At 38.1% G+C, this 23,773-nt stretch overlaps 2 protein-coding genes across 14 annotated transcripts in view; one reads left to right on the forward strand and one right to left on the reverse strand.

The window, feature by feature from the left end:
- Window positions 1–12,772, reverse strand: part of ARFIP1 (ADP ribosylation factor interacting protein 1) — a 106,665-nt gene extending 93,893 nt beyond the window's left edge. For 2 of the 9 annotated variants that reach the window (XM_045994394.1, XM_045994376.1), the window contains exons 1-2: window positions 12,521–12,746; window positions 10,297–10,411 (exon numbers count right to left, since the gene is read on the reverse strand). The gene's annotated coding sequence lies outside the window, so the exon portion shown is untranslated. Of the gene's footprint in view, window positions 1–10,296; window positions 10,412–12,520 lie in introns of all 9 variants that reach the window. The other 7 variants (XM_045994413.1, XM_045994429.1, XM_045994384.1 and 4 more) reach the window with 7 other exon arrangements.
- A 72-nt stretch (window positions 12,773–12,844) lies between these two features.
- Window positions 12,845–22,932, forward strand: TIGD4 (tigger transposable element derived 4). Of its 5 annotated transcripts, none has more exons than XM_045994367.1 (3): window positions 12,845–13,273; window positions 19,749–19,833; window positions 20,152–22,932. In XM_045994367.1, the coding sequence occupies exon 3, from the start codon at window positions 20,611–20,613 to the stop codon at window positions 22,144–22,146; it is 1,536 nt and encodes a 511-aa protein (XP_045850323.1). In that variant the 5' UTR covers window positions 12,845–13,273; window positions 19,749–19,833; window positions 20,152–20,610; the 3' UTR covers window positions 22,147–22,932. The 5 variants fall into 5 exon arrangements, with proteins under 5 accessions (XP_045850323.1, XP_045850327.1, XP_045850325.1 ...); XM_045994371.1 differs by having other exon boundaries at window positions 12,845–13,175; XM_045994368.1 differs by lacking the exon at window positions 12,845–13,273 and adding an exon at window positions 14,037–15,195.
- The last annotated feature ends 841 nt before the right edge of the window (window positions 22,933–23,773 follow it).

A 23,773-nucleotide genomic window follows, 5' to 3' on the forward strand; every position in this document is an offset into this window, starting at 1 on the left:
TAACTAACTCAACTAAGTAACTCAACTAACTAACTCAACTAAGAAATCTCTCTTCCCACTCCTTATGTCTATGTGTGTAAAAGAGTTTATTCACAAAGGCATATGTTTAGATCAACTGAGTCAATTTGGACAGTCTAAAACTTTGAATGGGCTGATTTCAAAAAAACAGAAATACTATCCAATCACCTCAAAATTAGACTTGACTACTTCTGTGCCTGGTTTAGATGCCCCAAGAGTTGTAGTATCATTACTGCAGTCAGACATACCTAAAAGTAAAATGTGTTAAGCACACATTAAATAATTTAGTTTAAAAAGTTGTATAATCGGGGCGCCTGGGTGGCTCAGTGGATTGGGCCGCTGCCTTCGGCTCGGGTCATATCTCAGGGTCCTGGGATCGAGCCCCGCATCGGGCTCTCTGCTCTGCAGGGAGCCTGCTTCCTCCTCTCTCTCTGCCTGCCTCTCTGCCTACTTGTGATCTCTCTCTCTGTCAAAATAAATAAATAAAATCTTTAAAAAAATAAAAAAAATAAAATAAAATAAAAAGTTGTATAATCTCACCAATATTCTTAACAAATATTCCATAACATAACTAATTTATCTGCCATCAGAATGTGCTCCAGAAGATGATCTATAATCACATTGAGTATCCACTGATTACAACAGGTAAACAATTCAAAAAAAGTATGCAGAATATAGAAATACAGACCTCAATGATTAAGACATAAATTCATACAATTATTTTATATATGAAACAAAATTTAAAAGATCGGAGGATGAGCTTAATTTGACATGAAAAAACTCACATCCAAAGATATCTGAAGCAAAAATATTAGTTATTAATGGCCTACGTAAACCCAAAGTTTTAGACCAGAACTCAGACTTCTTCTACTTCCCTGGCCAGTGCTCCTTTGAATTGATTATGACTGTTCATTCTCTAAGTGAAACACTATACCCAGATTTCATTAAAAAAAAATTTAATAGGCTACTTCAGCTTCTAACTTACTCAACAACATTTAGAGAAAGCCAACTATAAATGAAGAACTCTGCTAGGCACTAAGAGGAAAGAAGAATAAAATCGAATTCACATTCTACCAGTACTCTGAATTAAGGAGACAGATAAAAAATTACAAGGCACCATGTCAGGTACTATAATACAAAGAAACAAATTTTTACTTTTGAAATACACTGGAGGGAAAAATTTTACAATTTCGGTTTGTAAACTGAACCCAATACCACATTAGAAAAATACAATATGATCAGGTAGGATTTTCCCAGGAATATAAGACTAGTTCAATTTCCTGATTTGTATATTACTGTATTCATAAATCTAAGGAAAATCTTCACAGATTGAGATCTTCTGACAAAATTCAACATCCATTCAAAATGCAACATTCAAGGAGAAAGGAATCAAGGGAGACTTTCTCAACATAATTTCTCATCATGACCTTGGGCAACAAACCAGAGAAAGTGAAACCTTAGCTAAGGGGGGACTACTATATATTTTAGGGATATTATTGTTTCAGCTGTGGTTGTAGGCAAATGATCCTCCTTCTGACATACTGTCAGATGAATAGCAACCTAACATTACATCACAACATCTACGTCACTCACATCAACTTCATCTCATCACATGGGCATTTTATCATCTCACATCACCACAGGAAGAAGGCTGAGTACGGTACAGTATAATAAGATATTTGGAGAAAGAGACCACATTCACATGACTTTTATTATAGTATATTGTTATAATTGTTCTATTTTTGATCTTTTTTTAAAGATTATTTATCTGGGGGCGCTTGGGTGGCTCAGTGGGTTAAAGCCTCTGCCTTCAGCTCAGGTCCTGATCCCAGGGTCCTGGGATCGAGCCCCGCATCGGGCTCTCTGCTCAGCGGGGAGCTTGCTTCCCCCCTCTTTGCCTGCCTCTCTGCCTACTTGTGATCTCTCTCTGTGTCAAATAAATAAATAAAATCTTTTAAAAATTTTATTTATCTGTCAAAGAGAGAGAGCAAGAGAGAGCACATGTGCACAAGAAGGGGGAGCTGCAGGCAGAGGGGAGAAGCAGACTCCCCACTGAGCAGGGAGCCCAATGTGGGACTTGATCCCAGGACCCTGGGATCATGACCTGAGCTGAAGGCAGACACTTAACTGGCTGAGCCACCTAGGCATCCCTGTTATTAACCTCTTAACATGCCTAATTTATAAATTAAACTTTATCACAGAAAATGCACACACAAAAAAACGGTATTAAAATGGTCCTCCAAAATATTAAAGTGTTCAAATTCACTCACAATTACAGAAGTGCAAGTTAAAACAACACCAAGATACCACTTCTCACCTATTAGACTGGCAAAAAAATTATTAAAAATAACAATAAACATTCTGTTAGTAAGGAAATAAGGGGGAAAAGTCACTTTCATACTTTGCTGATGGGAATACATATTGGTACAACCATTCTGGAGGGAATTTTGGTGATAAGAATTTTGGCCTAAGAATATCACATATGGATTTACTGCTGGACCCAACAATCTCAATTCTAGGACTCTATCTTGGGAATACACCTCCAACAATACAAAAATACATAGACATGGCAGTATTCTTCATAAATATAAAATATTAGAAACAGCCTAAATGTCTGTACATAGGAAAATGACCGAATAAATTATGGTAGATCCAAAGAATGGAGTACTATGCAACTGTAAAAAAAAAATGAGGAAGATCTCTATGATATGGAGTGATTTCCAGCACATACATGAAGTGAAAAAAGCAAAATAGGAGTTATCATCTGCTCCCCCGTATTCCTCAGCAGCACCTGTTAGGAAAATATATCATTATTATCCAGCTCAAGAAAAGGGCGAATAATCCTAGGCATATAGGGAAACAAATCAAATTTCTGAGAATTACAGAGGTAAGTACTAAATATGTGTTTTATTTTTATTCTTTAAATTCTGTAACCTTCATATTTATTTTTTAGAAGTCCGTTCACAACTTTGATAACTAATATACATGGGAACAAAAAGATTTAAAAAATTAATAACTTGTAACCTGTACTGTTTAATTTATGTGTTTTTTGATCTTTACATAAATTCAGTTATCTTTAACAACTGTTTTCAAAATAGAGGCACCTGGTTGGCTCAGTCAAGCAGGTTAAGCATCTGCCTTCAGCTCAGGTCATGATCCCACAGTTCTGGTACAGAACCCACGTCAGGCTCCCTGTTCAGTGGGGAGCCTACTTCTCCCTCTCCCTCTGCCCTTAACCCTGCTTGTGTGCATGCATGTTCTATCAAATGAATAAATACAATTTAAAAAAAACTATTTTCAAAATAGAATGATAAACTGCTATTACAAAACTACCACTGGGGCACCTGGGTGGCTCAGTGGGTTAAGCCTCTGCCTCTGGCTCAGGTCAGGGTCTCAGGGTCCTGGGATCAAGCCCCACATCGGGCTCTCTGCTCAACAGGGAGCCTGCTTCCCCTTCTCTCTCTCTGCCTGCCTCTCTGCCTACTTGTGATCTCTGTCAAATAAATAAATAAAAATCTTTAAAAAAAATTTTTTTAATTAAAAAAAATAAAAAATAAAAAATAAATTTCAAACTACCATTAATGCTCAGGCTTCATAAGCCAGTTTGTACTGCAGGCCAAAAATGCCTCAGGTCATCTCTGGGGCTCTTCTTCTATAAATCAGCCAGAGGTATTCATTAAATAATGAAGTGTAAGAACAAATGACCTATAAAGTGAATTATTAATCAGCATTTGTTAAAAGCACATAAATAATATCCCCTGAAGTTTATAATTCATCCAACTGTTTGGGACTGTTTTTAATTCTGCTATTAAAATCACATTTTAATCTCCATAAACTGAATGAACTAGATCTATGCAGAGGGAAATTATATAAGGACTTTAACTGGAATTTAATGAGGGAGAATTCTATGCCCTACAATACTTAAATGGATTTCGATTTTTCCTAGGACCCAAGAAAGAGAAGCCAGGAGGTACCAGATCTGCCAGGATACTAGAAGAGGAAACAAAAGATTCCATGGATACCAGAAAAGAAAAACTGCATTTACAGTCTCCATGATGCCAATGAGTGAAAGACTGGAAGTCTAACACTAACTATGTATGGGAAAAGTGTTATTGAACAGAAACCAGGAGTTTTTCAAATTAAGGTACTCACATACCACGCAGAGTCTGAAATGGTGTGATCAAGGCACAGGAAGACAGATATAAATAGAGCAGACATAAACAGGATAAACACAGCACATCATACTAGAATGAGAATTTACATTCTTTTTATTAAAATAAGTACTATATTATGGGATGTAAAGCAAAATTCACTTGAATAAAACAATACATATAAGACTTCTAAGAAATTTCTTGAATTTTTGTAATAAAATAGGAGTCTCCAAAGAAACTGAAAAAAAAATCTGAAAAGGGACACATCTTTCTAGGGGTACTTTAGTTTAAAAAAAGTTGGAGAAACAGTATAAATAATTATAATATATGGGACCAAGGAGTTCTGACTGGTGAATCAAAGACAATGTAAGGAAGTAAATACGGAAAACTAAAAGCAAAAAGTAGCAAAATCGCTTGCTTTAATCTAAACTTGCTTAGTTTCTTTAGACTACTGAATTGCCGCTATTCCAGAAACTGATTACCTGGCTAAATATTAAAGAAAAGTGACTCTCTTTCTTTCATCTTGGAAGAATCTATTAGATTCTATTTGGTGTATATTTTTTAGAAGCAACCACAGCAAGAATGAGCACACACAGCTGCCAGGTATGGATTTCTAATACCATTCTTCAATAAAGGGAACCAGCACTCCTTGGAGAAATGGCTGATTTCTAGGACTTGGGCAGGAAATATACAAGATGAGCCTGGAACACCTAGTAGTGCCAGAAAGTACAGATGTGCTAAAAAAAACAAACAAAAAAACCCCATCACCAACAAACCAAACAACAAAATTCTCACAATGATGGGGATATGTCAAAGGACTATAAAAATCAACTGAAAGAGCTCTCAACAGCCAAAGCTGAAGCAATCCGAGCTTGTACTGGATTATAAGTCAAAGCATAAAATAAATACCCACAAGTCAATATTCATATAAATAAATGATTGAATAAATTAATAAATGAGGACAAGGAGATGAATTTCCCTTGCAGAAGAATTCCAAAAAATTCACACATATACTCCACTATTAAGCAGACGGAACATAACTTCCTACTTCTTAAGCTTGTACTCCATCTAACAGTGACTTTCTTCTAAAAAGTACAATATGCAAAGTGGGGGGAGCAGTAACCTTACAGAGGATGAACCTAATAACCCTATCTCAAGCCTGGTGACCGAGGTTAACAACAGTGGTAGGGCACATTGATAGTATTTATTCTTGATACGATGGCGATGTCACTTTACCTCTACGGGTCTTCCTTGCCAAAACACAGTATCCAGTCTAATCCTAAGAATAGCATCAGACAAATCTCAATTAAGGGTTAGTCTACAAAATACCTGACCAGTAATTCTCAAAACTATCAGCTTGTAATCAAAATCAAGGAGTCTGAGAACCAGTCAAAACCCTGAGCCACCCAGGGCAGGGGAGCTTGGGTGGTTCAATGGGTTAAAGGCTCTGCCTTTGGCTCAGGTCATGATCCCAGGATCCTGGGATGGAGCTCCGCATCCATCTCTCTGCTTGGCAGGGAGCCTGCTTCCTCCTCTCTCTGCCTGCCTCTCTGCCTACTTGTGATCTCTATCTGTCAAACAAACAAACAAACAAACAAACAAACAAATAAATAAATAAATCTTTATTTAAAAAAAAAACCAAAACCAAAACCAAAACCAAGAGGGCATATGACAGCTAAATGTAATGTGGTATCCTGGTGTAGAAGAAGGACATTAGGAGAAAACTGATGCAATTTGAACACAGGTTAGTGCATGAGAATACTGGTTCATGAATTGTGACAAATGTACCATACTAATGCAGTATGTTAATAATAGGAGAAACTGGGCATGGGGTAAGAGGAATCTCTACACTATCTGCAATAAATCTATAAATCTGAAACTGTTCTAAAATAAGAGTTTATTATAATATAATCTAAGAATACTGTGCTATATTTTATAATTAGTTTTCAATATTCATATCAGGTACTGAGCTAGGTAGGTCATAGGGATTTAAGAATGAGCCAAAAAAGAAAGTAAAATTTGGTCCCTATCTTCAAGGAGTTTGGAGGCAATGGAAGAGAAAGACAATCATATGATCACACATAAAATGTAAATTTTAACTGTGGTAAATGTGTGTTCTGGGAGGTTAGAGTATTCCCTAAGGAAACAAAACTTCTGTTGAAGTGTGAAGGACAGCTAGGAGCTAACAAGAGAAGTGAAATGTAAAAAAGGGGGCGCCTGGGTGGCTCAGTGGGTTAAAGCCTCTGCTTTCAGCTCAGGTCATGATCCCAGGGTCCTGGGATCGAGCCCCGCATCGGGCTCTCTGCTTAGCGGAGAGCCTGCTTCCTCCCCTCTCTCTCTCTCTGCCTGCCTCTCTGCCTACTTGTAATCTCTGTCAAATAAATAAATCTTTAAAAAAAAAAAGAAAAAGAAAAAGGGATCCAGACAGGGATAAAAGCATTTGCCGAAGGCTCTGTAATGGCAAAGGGCAAGACAAGTACAAAGGACTAAAAAGTGGCCAGCATAGTGGAAGTGGAGTGTTAAGCAGAAGACGGCAAAAGATGAGGCTGGAGGGTGAGGATGAGTTAAGCTTTGTTAAAGGGTTTTACTTTTATCCTCGAAGCAATGGGAAGCCATAGAAAGATTGGGGAGGTGGAGAGAAGAGTGACAAGCAGATGTGTTTCAAAATAAACCACTATGCCTTCAGGATGGTTAATGGATTAGAGAGGGGCCAAAACAGAAGTGGGCAGACAAGAATGGAGGCTAACAAACGAAAGTGGTGGTAGTGGAAATGGGAAGAAGTAAACAGATTCAAGAGATTTTCAGAAAGTAAGATTAATAAAACTTGGATATATTGATAGATTGGATGTATACAGGAAAGGGAGTTATTAAGAACCACTCTTAGTTTTCTGGATTTTACAACTGGAAAGATAATGGAGTTGCTCACTGAAATAAGGAAGAAAAAAAGAGGATGAACATCTGGGGTTTTGTTTTGTTTTGTTTTGGGGGAGTGGGGGTGAAGGGGTAATCAATTTAGTTTTAGACATGTTGTATTTGAGATACCTTTATTATACTTGAAAGAGGGTGCTAACTAGAAAGCAAAATATACAGGTCTAGAGCTCAGAGGAGATAGAAAATATACCCTTAGAAAAGCTGTCATCTTTATCCTAGAAAAGCAGCTAAATATAATCCCCAAATATCCAAGAAAAACATTAGACTTTGACCATCTGGATTTAGTTAAAACAAAAAGCTGAGAGAGAATATGGCATAGCATTTCATCAACTAAAACAAAAACTGTGAGGCACCATGGGGAATATAGAGACTTTTAAAATCCTGGTTCAACAGTAGAGCAATTATGTCACTAATCATACAGTATTTTAAAGTTTTAGCAAAGCTGGCCCACATTGTCAGGAATGTTTTATACCTGCACTACCCAATAAAGTAGCAACTTAGCCACTTGTGGCTGCTGAGCACCTGAAATGTGACGGTGGGATCGAGGAACTGAATTTCTACTCCTATTTTATTTTAACCAATTTAAATAGCCACATGTAGCTAGTGCTACAGTATTAGAGCTAGTTTAGAAATTCCTCATCTATTTCATCTAATCCTCAGCAATTACCCTGCAAATTAACTGACAGTGGGTGTGGGTGACAGAGGGATTAGAACCCTAGAAACTTTCATTCCATCTGCTTATGATATTATTTGAAGAATATATGTTACTTGTATAATTAAAATGTTTTTAAAAGTCACTAATATGCCACATAGAAAAATTAGTAAATACAGAAAGTACAAATAAAAATAATTTGGAAACCTACCTTTAAGAAATAACCTATCATTAATATTTAGTCATATACGAAGTGGATCTATATTTTTAACCCTTTTAGTAGAAGCACCCATAGCACCAAGTTGCTGTAGCACATTACTCTTCTATCCCACCCCCAACTCAAAATACCTTGGAAATCTTCTGAAAAAGACAGCCACCATCTCTAGAACTCAACTTCAAAACTGCCAAAAATAAACACTTAATAGTCCACTTGCCTAGCTCCCTTTACCACCGTCACCTTTTGCCACCAAGGTCACACACTTAAATGGAACACAATCTCTACCCTAAAATGTCATGAAATCAGTCACATAGTGAAAAGAGTACAAACTTTGGAGCTAGCAACTTTGGTTACGAGTCCGTGGTTTTCCTTTACGCTTGGATGACCTTGGACTAATTACTTCTGCTGGTTTCCATACCTGTTTCTTCTTTTGTTAATAAAAAACAAAACATACAGCATCTATAAACCATAATGTCTAGCCAAAGTAGCACTTAATAAATGACAGCTATTATGGACTTCTATGTACCTAGCACTGCCCTAATGCCCTGAAGGTAGCACTTAAAACAGGTAGGGTCTTGGCCATCCTGGAGGTTACAGGCCACTGATTTAACCCTCAAGGACTCTTTCCACCTGGGATTTGAATTCCTGACCCACCCCTTATTACATGTGTGACCTCATACAAAGCACTTTATCTAAAAGCTCAGTTTCTTCATTTCTAACATGGTAATATTACCTACTTGATACGACTGGAGGAAAACTAAGAGTAAAATGGAGTATAAAAAAACTGGTGTAAAATGAAAGTATGAAAAAAGCTTTGTAAATTATTAGATGCTAAATAAACAGAAGGTATTAAACAAAGAGTAACATATTCCTCTTCTCCAAAGCAAAGCTTTCCAACCAGTGTGCCAAGAATGAATTATAGATGTGCTGAAATACTGACCCCTCCCTCAGCCTTCAGGGAGCCAGGGAGAGCCAGGCTATAGTCTGTGCTATAAGTAAATCATTTCCACCATGATGTAGAAAAGTCTGGAAACCTTGTTCTAAAATACTATTTCATACTAGCAGAAATGAGTTGGTCAACTGACTCCTCTGGATATTTAGGCCTCATCACTAACTCCACTGTTTTCATGATCCTGCTTCAAAAACTGCATCACAGTTCCCTAAAAGATCAAAGATCAAGCCAGAACATCAAGAAGATATTAGCCCAAGCTATCACAGATATACAAACAACAACAACAACAACAACAAAAATTTAGATGAGAATATGGCAAAGATATTGCCGTATTTTCACAAAAGATTTGAGCTACTTCCAGCAACACCCTAAGACAAAGGTTTAGAAATCATGAAGAAGAATAAAAAAATAAGAAGAAAGAGAAAAGGAATAAAGGAAAGAGTAAAAGAAAATATATACTTCTGTAGATAATAGCTGAGAATCTGCAATGGTTTCCATGGCTGACTAAAGCTAGTAGACCAAAGATAACAAGATTATTTTCAGATTTTTTTGTTTTATAGTCTTTTTCACATACCATAGAACTAATGCTGATGCATATCTGACTTTCAGACTGTCATGGTCCCCAAGTCATCATCTTTCATATTATGTGGAACAGCTCTTTCCACTCTGTGTATACATAGTTAGTTCTTTCATCCATAGACATATTTTAGCTTAAATTCCCTGTTGAGGGGCGCCCGGATGGCTCAGTCAGAAAAGCATCTGACTCTTGGTTTCTGCTCCGGTCCTGATCTCAGGATTGTGAGATGGAGCCCCGAGTTGGACTCCACGTTCATCCTGGAGTCTGCTTGGGATTCTCTCTCCCTCTGGTTCTCTCTCTCTCTAAAAATAAACAAATGAATCGTAAAAAAAATAAAAAATAAAAATTCCCTGCTGAATTTATTTCTTCCTTCATCCGGAGTTTATTCCCTACTCCATCCCAAATTTATCATTTTTGGATGTATTTATACCTCCAGGCTCTTAGAAAGCCAAGTTTATTACTTAAAATCTTTTTCTCACTTTCCACTCCTCATGGCATAATACACCACACACTCAGCATACCCACAGATTTATATCCATCCCCATGGGAAAACTCTATCAAATAAACATTCCATAGGCTTTTGCCAAATTCATTTCTTTCTGTCATAACTTTTAGGTATGACATTCAAAAAGGTGTTCATCTCCTGAAGATTAATAAGGGAAAATATCTTCTTTTCTTAACAGCTGATAGGAAGTAAGGTGAGATACCCCCAAGTCATGCCAAAAATGATATAAAGAAAATACAGTAGAAGCAGTCTAGAGTAGTACTTAAGAGCTCAGTCTGAAGCAAACCACCTACGTTCAATCCTGGATCCACCAGTGTGCTCCTGAGCAGATTATTTTGGCTTCAGTTAACCACTTAGTTTTAGTTTCTTCATCTATAAAATGGAGATTTTAGCCATCTTACAAAGTTGCTGTGAGGATCAGATGAGATAGTCACGTGAGGATCAGATGAGATAGTCACGTAAAACATTTAGCATAATGCCTGGTACACAGTAAGCAAATAAATGTTATTTGTTGGTATAGTGTCAGATATAACCTACCTGCTGACTTTGTCATAAGCTTAGGAAGAAACTAATTCAGCATAATCTGCTCTTTATAGTTATGTTTTCTGCTCCCCAACTGATGCTAGATTGCAGGAAAATAATTTTGTGAGCAGAAGAATCTGGTTACTCTTCACAAACTATGATAACCTGCATAGATCTCTTCAAGTTCTAACATTCTATGAAACAAGTATCAAACACTTAACACTTCAACCCTCAACCAGTAAACACTTCCCAACCAAATTAGTAAGTTAAGTTTGGAGGGATACTAACTTATTCACATGAACAATAATTAAAACAACTAATACAGAGAAGGAAAGGAGATGACAAGCAGCAACATACCAAAAATTTAAGAACTACACTACTGAAACATCTTATTTGCCATTCCTAACAAAGCCGAAGTCTCAAGGGAAAAACAAAAAAATGAAAGCAAAGGACAACCGAAATTTAAATTTTTTATTCTGAACTGTACCTAGTAGGTTGGTGGTATCTAATATGTATTAAATAATAATATAAACACATTAATTTATAAATCCATTGGATCTCCACACCATCGGCCACAGCCACAAATAGCTATCCCTAAAAAGAAACCTCAAAACCACAAATCAGGAACTAAATAAGTGGGCAGTCTTGCTTCCTTCTCTAGATCTAGGAAAAAATTTAGAAACACTGACATTCTGAAGCAGTTAGATTTCAGCATAAAGTTAGAATCTCTGCATTCTACTCTGCCAATACAAGCTATTTAGTTTGTAAAAATAAAAGCTCCACAAAAAAAGTTGTCATTAACTTGAACAAGACACTACGGTATGATTTTTAATCTATCTGGAGGATTTATATCTCCTTTGAGGATCTGATTTTTGTTAATGGACATTCTCCCCCAATTCCCCCTGCCCATGCACTCAAACAAAATTCTGCATATTACTTCAGGGATGGGGATGAGGAGACCCCTGAAAGTTATGGACTCCTAGACTATGGGCCCCAAAGGCATAAACCAGGATTAGGGCAAACGCATTTATTAATTTGAAAAGGAATTTAAGTAACTGACGCAGAGATTTTCACTCAAAAAACAAAATTAGAAATATCCTCTATTTTCTCAGATAAGGAGTGTTAGAGTGGTCAGGAGAGGGTGTTGATTATCTTGAGCAAGGAAAACAAAAAAGATAAGAACCGAGTTAGACAAATTCTGTACTTTAATCTAGGAAAAAACAAAAGGGAGGAGACAGAAATCCTAAAAGGGGATGGCTTAAGGATCTGTAGGAAGTGTAAACTATAAACTTTTTGAGATCAAAGGGTTCAAGAAGGAGAAAAAAAAAAACAAAACAAAGGAAGCAATAAAGTAAAAGAGAAAAGCGTCTAGAAACTGTTCTTTACAAAAACAAACAAAAAACCTCTTTCCTTTTCCTAGACACGTAAACAGTAACTTGGCAAAAAGGAACCGACTAGAAGACGACAGCACGACTTCCTTCCCAAACTCCAGCATTCCTTGGCCGTCCTCAGGCTTAGGACGTTTCTTAGGAAGGCTCCTCCCTGCACCACGGCCCCGTGAACCTCTTGGAGGGACTATCACCATCTCCATTCCGCCCATTGCGGGAGAGAGGAAGTAGTGGATGCAGAGGGCGCAGGAGGGGAAAAAAAAAAAAAAAAAGACTGGACATCAAACCTGAAGGTGGCCCACTCCGAGAGACTTAGTCGAGAAAGACCTGGATCCCGCCCCCCCCCCCCTTTCCCATCCAATGCATGCAAGGAGAGAGAGTGCAACCTTGCAAGGGCCAGTCCTCTCTCTTCACCGGCTGCCTCGGGACACAGGGGGTTGGGGCAGAAACGAAAGGCCGAATACTTGGGCAGATACCGCACAGGCTAGGGACAGAAGTGTCTAGTGAAAGTCCGGAATGGCAAGCTCCAGAAGCAACGTGTCCGCCCCCGCCAACTACCTCGAACTAGCCTGCCCGTCCCTTCCCTGCGGACCGGCTCCGCCCTCACCTGTCTGTAGGGAGCTTGGCAGCTCTCACGTCGAGGATTATCCCTGCCGCGGCTCTCGGGAATCGCCTCAAACCTGGCACCAAGCGAGCGGAAACGCAACCTGGGCCTTTTCCTTCTTCCCCTCCCCCCACGCACCTCGGATCCTCGGGGGCGGGGAGCAACTGCAGCTGTCACAGCCTCACACTGACCAACCGCCGGGGACACTCAGACAGGCTGTTTCTCAAGCCGGCCTGCAGCACCAACACTGAGAGCAGCGGAGCCGGAAGTGAGGAGAACGGAAGTAGCCTGTCCTTGGCCCTGGACGGCCCCTCTCTCCCTCAATCCGGCCCGGCCCAGCCGCATCTCGATGGTGCCAGCGCACCTCCCTTGAGGCCTCCTCCGCCCCTCTCCTGGAGGCTGGCCCCGCCCCTCCCGCTGCGGCCCTAGCAACCACATCCGGGGCTCCGCGGGTGCTGTTGCCCGGGTAATTTTCTGGCTGCGGCCGATCACAGAGGGGTGTGCACCCGAGTCTGGGTGAACCTGCCAGAGCCGGGAGCTTGCAGAAGGGCGAGCTGGCCTGGTCTTGAGTGGTCGGAGGTCTCCTGGAGCCCTCAGCATCCCTTCTTTCTCACTCATACACCCCAGCTTCACGCGTTAGGCGTTCCCCCAGCAGACGGTGAGCCGGTGGCGGGAGGGTGGAGGTGGACGTAACTCGCCGCCACGCATATCACAGGAGAGCCGAAGCTTTCTCAGCTGCGGGAGAGCACGTAGAAGGTTGTGTCGGCCCCGCGGGGAGGGGAGGGTGGCGGGAATGCGGGGTTAAGGGAACAGACGCGATGCGGGCGCCTCACCCTCTCTTCCCCGGTGTCTGGAGCGCCCCACTCCGGCCACGTCACTCACGCCCACCCCCTTCAGGAAGACCTCCAAGCCTGGCATCCCTGACTTCTTGACTTGCGTCTTTGTAATCACTCTGCCCTGCTCGCTCGCCGACGGTGGACGCCTTATACTTTTCTTTCCTGCTCCTGTTTCTTTATCCAGATGACTGAGTTCTGCTTTATTTGCTCGCCCTATTCCTTCTTAGGTGGATCACTGCCCTGTCTACAGAAACCGCCGAGCAATCCTTTCTGTCTGAGCCCTTTGTAGTTTACTAAGTTGAGACCCAGCCTGTGCTGTGGATACTCTCCTTACCCCGGCACTGAATGGAGGGAATGTATGGCTGCACAGTGGTAATAGGCATACCTTAAGCTCATTTGCATACAGTACCTACAGTTGTCCATCCACATACATCTCTCATCAAGGTTCTGAGCTGTTTTTCCTTTGAAAGCCTTGCATGCTCATTTTTCACTTGTAGAAATGCGAAGGATAACAGTGCATTCCGTGGGATTTACTCTTCTTTAGACTGTACTTCTCACCTACTTTTGTCGTATTAGCTGAGGCATTTTTAAAGGCTCAGTGCCCAAAGACAGACCTTTGCCTTTACAAATTCTAGGGAGTTTCAGAATAGTGAATCATATATCCCTGTGTAAATATCTTCCCCATATCCGTGAATAGTAAATACCCGTGCCGACACAAATGTTTCAAAAGTAAATAACATTATTTATCGGCTGAGATCTCCAGGAGACTTCCTCTGTCAAAAACAGTATTGAAGTCTCAAAACATGAATCTGTGTACAAAGGACCCTTATCTTAAGTGTCTCTGTCCTTAACAAAAAGAGAAGAGCAAATGTATATCACTCAAACTGTAAATGTATATCACTCAAACTGTAACTTCACTTCTATAGCCTACTGTGGACTTTTCTGTTCAAAGCCATCCTGTTAGTCTTCTCAATTACAAGAAGAGGATCCCAATCTAAAATAATTACTGTTCTTATTGCATAGGAACAGAATGGAATTTAATAGCTAAGTACAAGTATTCTTAGTTTCAGAAGGGTAATTAGGAAGAGGAGCATGGCAGTGCTCAGTGGTGCCTGAATGATCTGTACTTAACTGTTTGAGTTGGCTGGCACCTGAAGGATTCCTGCCAAGCGTCTTTTGAGTTTGGGAATGCTTAGCTTCATTAGAGTTAGTCTAACCATTAAATTGTTAGACTCAGAGGTGTTTCTTAAATTGGAAAGGTGGACGCTTGCTTTCATTATTTGTCCTTAGCTGGATAGTTTCCTTGGCAGGTGCCGATGTTTTTCATAGAGATTCAGATGGATTCCAAACTGCTTGGAACTCACACTAATTTCTGTTTGGTGAAGGCGCCGTTAATCATGTAGGTACTCCAGTCCAGTGTGATTACGGTACTGCACGTGATTGCTCTCCATACATAGTGCAAGACTCCACACAGGATTAGTCTTCCCATGATTTCTGCTGCCCCAGGGGAAATTAGAATGTAAGTTGGCTGGAAGAAAACACTGAAAGCTACTTCAGCTGGTGATGGAAGACTGTGAAATTCCACGTAATTTATTTTGGAAAAAGGAAACAGTAGCTGGTATTTTTTTTAATTTGGAGGACATTTTTGATGCTGACAGAAAGACCTTATTTTAAATCTAACCCTGCTTAGATGGAGATCTATCTATCTTTCTTTCTTTTTCTTTCTTTTCCCTCTCTCTTTTTTTCTTTGCCCTAGAGTTTGGGGAATTCCGCCTGCTCATTCTCTTTAGGAAGAATAGAAGATTACTTCTTTTCTCTAAATTGGCATCTATGTTTGGAGAGGTAAGGAAAAAGGTAATAGTTGTCTGCTCTGTCTGTTTATGACATGAGATTATCTACTAATTTACCTTTGTACTGTTATTGGCTATTATTCAGCTTTTGAAAAATCAGATGCCATTTATTCACTTGGCTTGTAGGAAGCCTGTATTTCATTTATTGACCACAAATGAAGGGGGGCAACAGGTTAGGGCATATTATTCCTTTCTGAATGAATTAAATGTGCACCCAACCTTTTTTCTTCACTTTAGATGTTGAATACTGTATGCTGCGTATATTATTTCCTCAAGAGAAAAAAAAGGTGCTACCTTCAAATCTTTCCTAGGGGAATTCTGGTAATGTCACAATAATTTTATCACTCTCCATCATCAGGTCCCTTTTCATGGAGACACATTTAATTAATGATTGCACAGTGTAATTCTCTGGAAACAGAGGATTAGAGGATAGTGATAAATGGAACATCTAAAGAAGCCTGTGAATAGTAGTCTGAGTGGAACACAAGAGTAGAAATTATTTTTGGGCGCCTGGGTGGCTTAGTGGGTTAAAGCCTCTGCCTTCGGCTCGGGTCATGATCCCAGGGTCCTGGGATTGAGCCCCACATCGGGCTCTCTGCTCAGCAGGGAGCCTGCTTCCCTTCCTCTCTCTCTGCCTGCCTCTCTGCCTACCTGTGATCTCTGTCTGTCAGATAAATAAATAAAATCTTTAAAAAAAAAAGTAGAAATTATTTTAACTATAAAGAGAAAAAAACTGAAGTATTTCATAATTCCATTATCTAGAATTAATATTCAACATTTTCACTTTTTTTCTATGCATTTATATTTTTTCTACATTTATTTAAGAAATTGTTACTTAGAACTGACTGTCTGCTGGACACGAAGCACTGTAGGAATAGCCATGAGCCTCTACACTCATGTAACTTATGGTATACGCTGGTTTTGTTGGCATACAGTTTCGCATTTTGCTTTTTTCACTTAAAATATTATGGAATTTCCTTCATATCATTAAATATTCTCCTTCAGTGGCTCAGTAGTATTTTAACTTATATATTAATTTATTTACGTAGTCCTTTTTATACATTTCAATTCTTTCCTGTTTGGTCTGTAATTATAAAACACCAATGTGAGGAATATTGTTGTATGGTAAAATTCGAAGATAACTTCCAATGATTCTCACTTTGTATAATTCCCTCCCGTATGAACACGATAGGACATCATTCTCATCATGTTATATTACATGCACAAGGGATTTTTGCAGGTGTAATCAGTTGACTTTAAATTAACCAAAAGGGAGATAATTGGGATGGGCCTAAACTGATGCGGGAGCCTTTTAAGAGCAGGAAGTTTTCTCCTGCTGTGGTTGCAGCAATGAAGGCAGAGAGGTGCAAAATGTAGGAGAGATTTGACAGGAGGAAGGTTCTCTATGCCGAAATGCAAAGGGCCAGAGTCAAGGACCCGAACCAGAAGCTGAGAGCAGTCTCTGCTGACGGCCAGCAAATAACTCAGGGACCTCAGTCCTCCAGCCACAAGAAGCTGAATTCTGCAAATAACCTGAATGAACTTGCAAGCAGATTCTTCCCCAGAGCCTCCAGATAAGAGTCCCAATTGACTAACATCTTGATTTCTGCCTGGCGAGATCCTAAGCAGAGGATCCGGTTGAGCTCACCTGGACTTCTGGCTTGCAGAACTGTGAGATAATGAATGGGAATTGTTTTAAGCTACTAAATGCAGCGATAGATCATGAATACATGTGTAAGCCAGGTTCTTTTTATATTTATAATTATTTGTTGGGGATAAAATCCTAGGTGTGAACTTGTTCAGTGAAAGTTACCCAAATTGAGGTTTTTGTATCATATTACCAATTTGCCCTTCATAAGCTTTGTACCAATTTATATACCTCCTCACAAACTATGTTATGACATTCTGGCAAATGCTAGATACTGCCATTCTGATAGGCAAAAACAAAAAAACCGAATAAGTATTTCCTGTTTTGAAAGAAGATTACATTTCTCTTATTACCAGTAGAACTGACTATTGTTTTCTTGGTGTTCACTTGGTAGGTCTTTTTTAGTGACTTGCCTTTTCTTATTCTTTAGTTGGCTTTACCATTGACATAGGGAAAATAGCATCTAACATGTAGTCCAGAGTTTCTCTGTTATAACATTTTCAAGGAGTAGAATGATTAGTGATCTTAATTGAGGAATGGGTACTTCTGAGAAATATCACCTCCTGCCATTACTCCCTGCAAGAAATATCCCGGACATTATACTGTGGGAGCATGGAAAATGTTAGCTTCATTGATTAAACAGTATTGATGCCTTGTTCTTTTTTAGGGAAAAAGTCTGGCTTGTCTGGTTTTTCATTAGGCATGCGATTGTTTTGGGAATAAAGATGTATTTTATATTACCATGGAAAATTATAGGTTTCACTACTGTTTTGGAAGGAAATATAAGCTGTTAATTCTCAGAAAACAACTAGTATCTTCCTAAATAAACATATCATTATTTTCAATTCGATCAAGATAATCACTAATCTCTGTGTATATTATATTGCTTTATTTGGGAGGGGATATGGGAGGAAATTCAAGTGACTTTTTCTGTAATCCTCATTATTCGAGGTGATAGGGTTTATTTCTGGGAAATGATGAAATAAAGCAGAAGGCAAAAAAGAAGGAAGGAAGAAAAGAAGAAGGGAAAGCACAGAAGACAAAAGGAAGAGAGAAGTTGGGAGAGTCCCTTTTTCCCTTAGAGCGTAGTTTTGCATGGTTTTCTCTTAAAATTTGTTTTTGCTACCTCAATTTCTGAAGGTTGGTATCTTCCTAATAAGAGTGAGATATTTTAAAATGTTTATTTGAAGTAATTGTAGATTTATAGGAAATTACAGAAAAATGTGCAGAGAGGTCCCATACATGAGAAAGGGTTTTTTTTTGTTTATTTTTTAGTTGAATGATCAAAGCTTATTTATTTAGAAAGGTCAGCCCACTTAGCAGTGGGATACGGTTGCTATTTGTGTTCCCAGAATTCATAAAGGCCTATTCTTCCATTCTTTGTAGAGGCTTGATATTGTTTCTGTTTTGTTTTGGGTTTTGTTGTTGTTGTCCTTGTTGTTTGGTTTTGTTTCGTTAGGTTCAGATAGGCATTGCAAATGCTGCCTCAGTTTGACTTGGTGCTGGGGACATTGAGTGTGTAACTATTGTCAGAGGAGGCCACACCAGTGTGATTCAGAGATACTCTAATGTAGTGAAAAGAATGGTAGACTTTACAAAGCCTGGATTCTGGGCTTCACTCAACCACATTGTAACTATATGAGCTTTGAAATTCAGTTTTATCTTCCTCGTGAGTTGTTCGGAATATAGGAAATAAAGGTGTTTAGAAACTAAAGCCCTGGGCTCTCATAATTATTACTAGCACTTTTTTACAGTAACAGCAGGAAACTCCTTTTTTGTAAGTAAAAAAACTCCTTTTTTATGCTGTAAATAAACAAATAAAAATAAATATTAAAAAAAACTCCTTTTTGGTAATTCCTATGATAAAAATTACTTTTTTTAGACAACAAAGGCAGAGGAATTTTGACAAAAAGTCTTGTCCAAAAGTTTTGTGCAAAAAATGCACATGACGTCTTGAAACCTGGCAGGACAGAGTGAAAAAACCTGAGGGGACATTGTGCTCTCACTATTTCACACAGTAGTAACATCTGCTCATCAAATTAGCTTGTTACTTTGGCCTGTGGTAGGCCCCAAGCCTGTAGACTCTCATAGGGTAGGTGCCACCTGGGAAGGTGGGGCAAGCCTATCTAGGTCCGTGACTGTGACTGTTCTCACAGTACTGTTTGATTTATGAGAATCCCTGCTTTCAGTGTATATTTCAGGGGAATTCTTGCTTCTGTTTGCAAGTAGGATTTTTGAAAAATCTTTGAATTATAAGGATCAACACAGCCAAGGGGGCATTAGAGAGAGGGTAATGACAGTATCATCACCAAACATTCATTGAACACTTTGGGGGCCAAGTGCTGTGCTGAGTGCTTTCCACTCGCTTGTTGAATCTCCTTGAATGTGTGATAACCCTGTGAGGTAGGGGCTGTAGGTACACCTGTTTTACAAATAAGGAAGCTGAAGCCTCATATGGTTAAGTAAACTACCCAGGATCACTTGTCAACTCAGGTGTGTCTGACACCAAAGCCCATATCCTTCCAGTATAATAAGCCCTTTATTTTACAGATAGGGAAGGAGAGGTCCTGAGATGTTAAGATCTGAGGTCACTTTCCTTCTTATTCCGGTCTGGGTCTTTTTCTGCATTATAGCCTCTTAACCATTTACTTGTTCCTCTACGTATTGTTGATTATTTCTGGCCTCTGTGCATCTGGCTAATGTGTCAAGCTGGTCCAAAGTACGAGGTTTGTAAGCATTTAGATAAAACAATATTTAGATTTTTAAAATTTGTAATGGAATCACTTGATTGGATTTTTAGTGAAAGCTTTTCTACCCGACTCCTATAAAGGGGACGCTGTCTCCCATGTGCTATTAAAAGTTGAACCTTGTGACTGCTGTCTGTGTTTTTCTTTTAGAGAAGTCAGAGGGGGCAGTTGTGACTTCATGTGAAAAATAGCCACCAAAGATGTATCCAGCATCATTTTTAGTTCTTTAATTTTGGTAAGCGCCCATTTTTAAAACAGATTAAATTTGCCTGAATTATTTCAGAAGTATATATTACAAAGCACTTGAAAGCAAGCGAGAATTCAAAAGCACAGAGCAGAGCTAGAGGGCTTTTTACAGAGGCCCTTTAGGAGGTAAGCATTTCTTATGGAAGCTTTGGTTATTACATTTGCAGAAACATGTTCTGATTCTTTTCATTATTATTAAAGCATAACTAATTAGTATAAATATTTTTTGATATTCAATTGGCACATCATTCCTAAAATAGCTTTCTCTTTTCTTCTTTTCTTTCTTTTATTTTTTTCTGTTTTCAAGAGGCAGAAGATATACCCTCCAGTCCTAGAAGGATTCTACCACTTTCTTCTCCACCCTGAAGAGACTTGGAAATTAATGGGTAACAGTTTGCATGAAAATTACTGAATGAGTTTGCTTCTTATCTCGGAGGCCTTCTGTGGAGAATTAATAGGAGGTTGAATGCGCGCGTGGATAAAATGGATCATCTTAAAGGACTGAAGTTCCAAAAATATATCAGCAGGACTGGACAGGTTTGACATAATGAGATTTCTATTTTAGCTTGACTTTTGGAGCACTGAATAAACTATAAACTGAGCCGCACAGGTCCTGGGAAGGAAGTTTCTCTTTTAACATACTCTAGCTGTGCATAACGTTTTTCTTATTCAGGACCTTTGAAAATACATTTACTTACTGATTTTTAGAAATTTAAAGCAACAGCCACCAGCAAGACGAACGATCTCTGCATAAGCACTGGTGGAGATGGCAGAAGCTTCCGAGGATGCCTCAGCCCTGCCCGTGACAGTGAAGAAAAAGAAAAGTTTATCCATTGAAGAAAAGATCGACATCATAAATGCAGTAGAAAGTGGCAAGAAAAAGGCAGAAATTGCAGCTGAATATGGAATAAAGAAAAATTCATTGTCATCTATTATGAAGAATAAAGACAAAGTTCTAGAAGCCTTTGAATCTCTGAGATTTGATCCAAAGAGAAAAAGACTGAGAACTGCTTTTTACACAGATCTGGAAGAGGCATTAATGAGGTGGTATCGAATTGCTCAGTGTCTAAATGTACCAGTTAATGGTCCAATGTTGCGTCTAAAAGCTAATGATTTTGCCCAGAAACTGGGACATAATGATTTTAAGTGCAGTAATGGGTGGCTGGATCGCTTTAAATCTAGGTATGGTTTAGTATTCAGAGCTCAACCTGTAGAAGCCACGGGTGTACCAGTAGACCCTTCAACTGTCTGGCATCAAAATGTACTTCCTTATTATTTAAATGATTATCATCCTAAAAATGTTTTCAATATAAAAGAGACTGGGCTGCTTTATCGAATGTTGCCTACAAATACATTTGCATTTAAAGGAGAAACATGCTCCATCGGAAAGTTATGCAAAGACAGAATAACTCTGGTGGTTGGGACAAACATGGATGGCTCAGAGAAACTTCCTTTGCTTATCATTGGAAAAAACAGAAATCCACATTGTTTCAAAGGTATAAAATCATTGCCTGTGCGTTATGAAGCTAACAAAATGGCATGGATGACCTCAGACGTATTCGAACAATGGATGCGGAAGCTTGATGAGAAATTTCAAGCCCAGCAACGAAGAGTGGTGATTTTTGTTGATTCTTTTCCTTCACATCCAGAGGTAAAGAACCTAAAGTCCATTGAGTTAGCATTCTTTCCATCATGTTTATCTTCCAAATTTATAGCAATGAAACAAGGTGTTATTAAAAGCCTGAAAATAAAATATCGACATTGTCTTATCAAGAAATTTTTAAGCTCTGTTGAAGGCAGCAAAGAATTTACATTTTCCCTATTAGATGCAGTTGACACTTTGCACCTTTGTTGGAGGGCTGTAACCCCAGAGACTATTGTTAAGAGCTATGAAGAGGCAGGATTCAAATCTCAAAAGGGAGAAAGTGACAAGACCAATGCAGAGACAGACACTGGTCTTGATTTGGTTGCCCATGCTCAGGCAGCAGGCGTGGAATTTCCTGAAGGTTTATCTATAGAAGAGTATGCTGCCCTTGATGATGATTTGGAGACATGTGAAGCTGCACCAGAAACTGATTCTGTATGGACGGAAGAAAGTCAATCAGAGGAAACTGGATTTTATACTTCTGATGAAGAGGATGATGATGGTTCTCTAGGAACTGAACTCCCTTTGCCATCAAAAAATGAGGCATTAACTGCTTTAGATACTCTTAAAAATTTTCTTAGAAGTCAAGATATAAATGATGAGCTTCATAATTCTTTAGCAGACCTTGAAATTTTTATTAACTCATCATCTAAATAATTATTTGTGGTACAATATCTGAAGAGTAATAGTTTTTCCTGATGTATTTTACTCTACGAGGTATATAAAGGGAAAATACCACTTAAACGTTAAAAAAAAAAAGAAAAAGAAAAATTTGGTTTAATTGCATATGTCTTTGACCTAAATAGCAAAGTTCCCTAGGTAGATTAAATAATGAGTAAGTCAATGAAAAATATGAATTTCAATTTAGCAAGGTTTGGGGGAGTATAAAATGTATTTCAGAGGCCTTGTACTTGAAATACCTGATATAAATGTCAAAAATAAAAAAACTCTTCAGCTACTTGATTCATACAGGTTGAATTGGTGATTGCTCTTTTCTTTAAGTGCAGATCATGTTCTAGATTATTTTAATTTATCTACCTCGTCTTGGAAATAAAATATCTATTACTTAGATATTTATTTTTATAATGTCAAAAGTTCTAGCCTCGTATCAAGTATTAATTTTGAATTATTTTTCTTGTAACTAGCTTATCTTGCTAAGAAGAAATTATGAAAAAGTACTGAAAATAAAATCTGACCCAATTATATACACCAAAGTGATTAAAAATATATGTCTCACTACTTTCCAGTTACTTCTGTAGAAGGTCAAATGAAAGCCTATGACCTTATCAGATGCTTTTTGTCATCTATAACCAAATGATTTGGATTCTTCCTAAATATTTGTATGTATATGTGTATGTTTAGTGGAATAATCTATTACTGAAACATTTGTGAACTCTTATAATATTTATATTTTAATAAGATTAGTCTTAAAAAAGTATATATGAAGACATATATGAAATTACTAGAAAAGAAAGTGTTTTATGTGGTTCTTAGTTTTCTAATTTTAAACTAATTTCTTAGTTTTCTAATTTCTAATAAAACTTTTAATCTATCATTTTATTTTCTTGATTTTACTAAATTTTATTTTCAGGGAAAACAGTGTCTTTTCAGCATATTTTGATATATTTAATATTTTTTTCTTTCAAATTCAGTGACTAACATTGAATTAAATTTCTGTCTGAGGACATTTTGTCTACAGAGTATTTTAAAATATTGTGTGAAATTATTTACTCTCCATCCATAAAGTAGTCTTTAAAAGTAGAAAAATATAATGTGTCAGACTTTTCTGTTGTGAAATTTTAAATGCCATACTTATTTAATGTATTACATATAATTTAGGGTACACTTTGAAAAGTATTTTGAAAAAGTGTAAAATGTTATGGATTATTTTTATTATGAATTATTAGTCTGCAAAAAAAAGATACATTTGGAAGGAAATTCTTATAGAAAGTATTTTTATTCCATTGTTGATTTATTCAGCTTTTGAGATTTAGTAATAGCAAGCCTTAAAAAATATTCAAATTAAGAAAATTTCTTGTAGATCATAATATAGATTACATAAGTTAATCAAGAGCATTTTGATTAATGATTTAATTTAAAGTTTTAGCATGGTTGAACTGTGGACCTGAATCATGGATATTAATCTCTCTGAAGAGCCCTATCTGTAGCTAGAGGCCTTGTACTTGAAATACCTGATATACTGGCCTGTGTCAGTAATTCTTTTCTATTTGTTTCTCTACTCCATACCATTTTGATATCAAATATTTTTATTCATTCCAGATAT

This window comes from Meles meles, chromosome 2, assembly GCF_922984935.1.
Source record: "Meles meles chromosome 2, mMelMel3.1 paternal haplotype, whole genome shotgun sequence".
Classification (NCBI taxonomy): Eukaryota; Metazoa; Chordata; class Mammalia; order Carnivora; family Mustelidae; genus Meles; species Meles meles.

What these genes read in the sequence shown, in the direction of transcription:
- TIGD4 (XM_045994367.1), top strand. Translation starts at nt 20,611, where the DNA reads ATGGCAGAAGCTTCCGAGGATGCCTCAGCCCTGCCCGTGACAGTGAAG.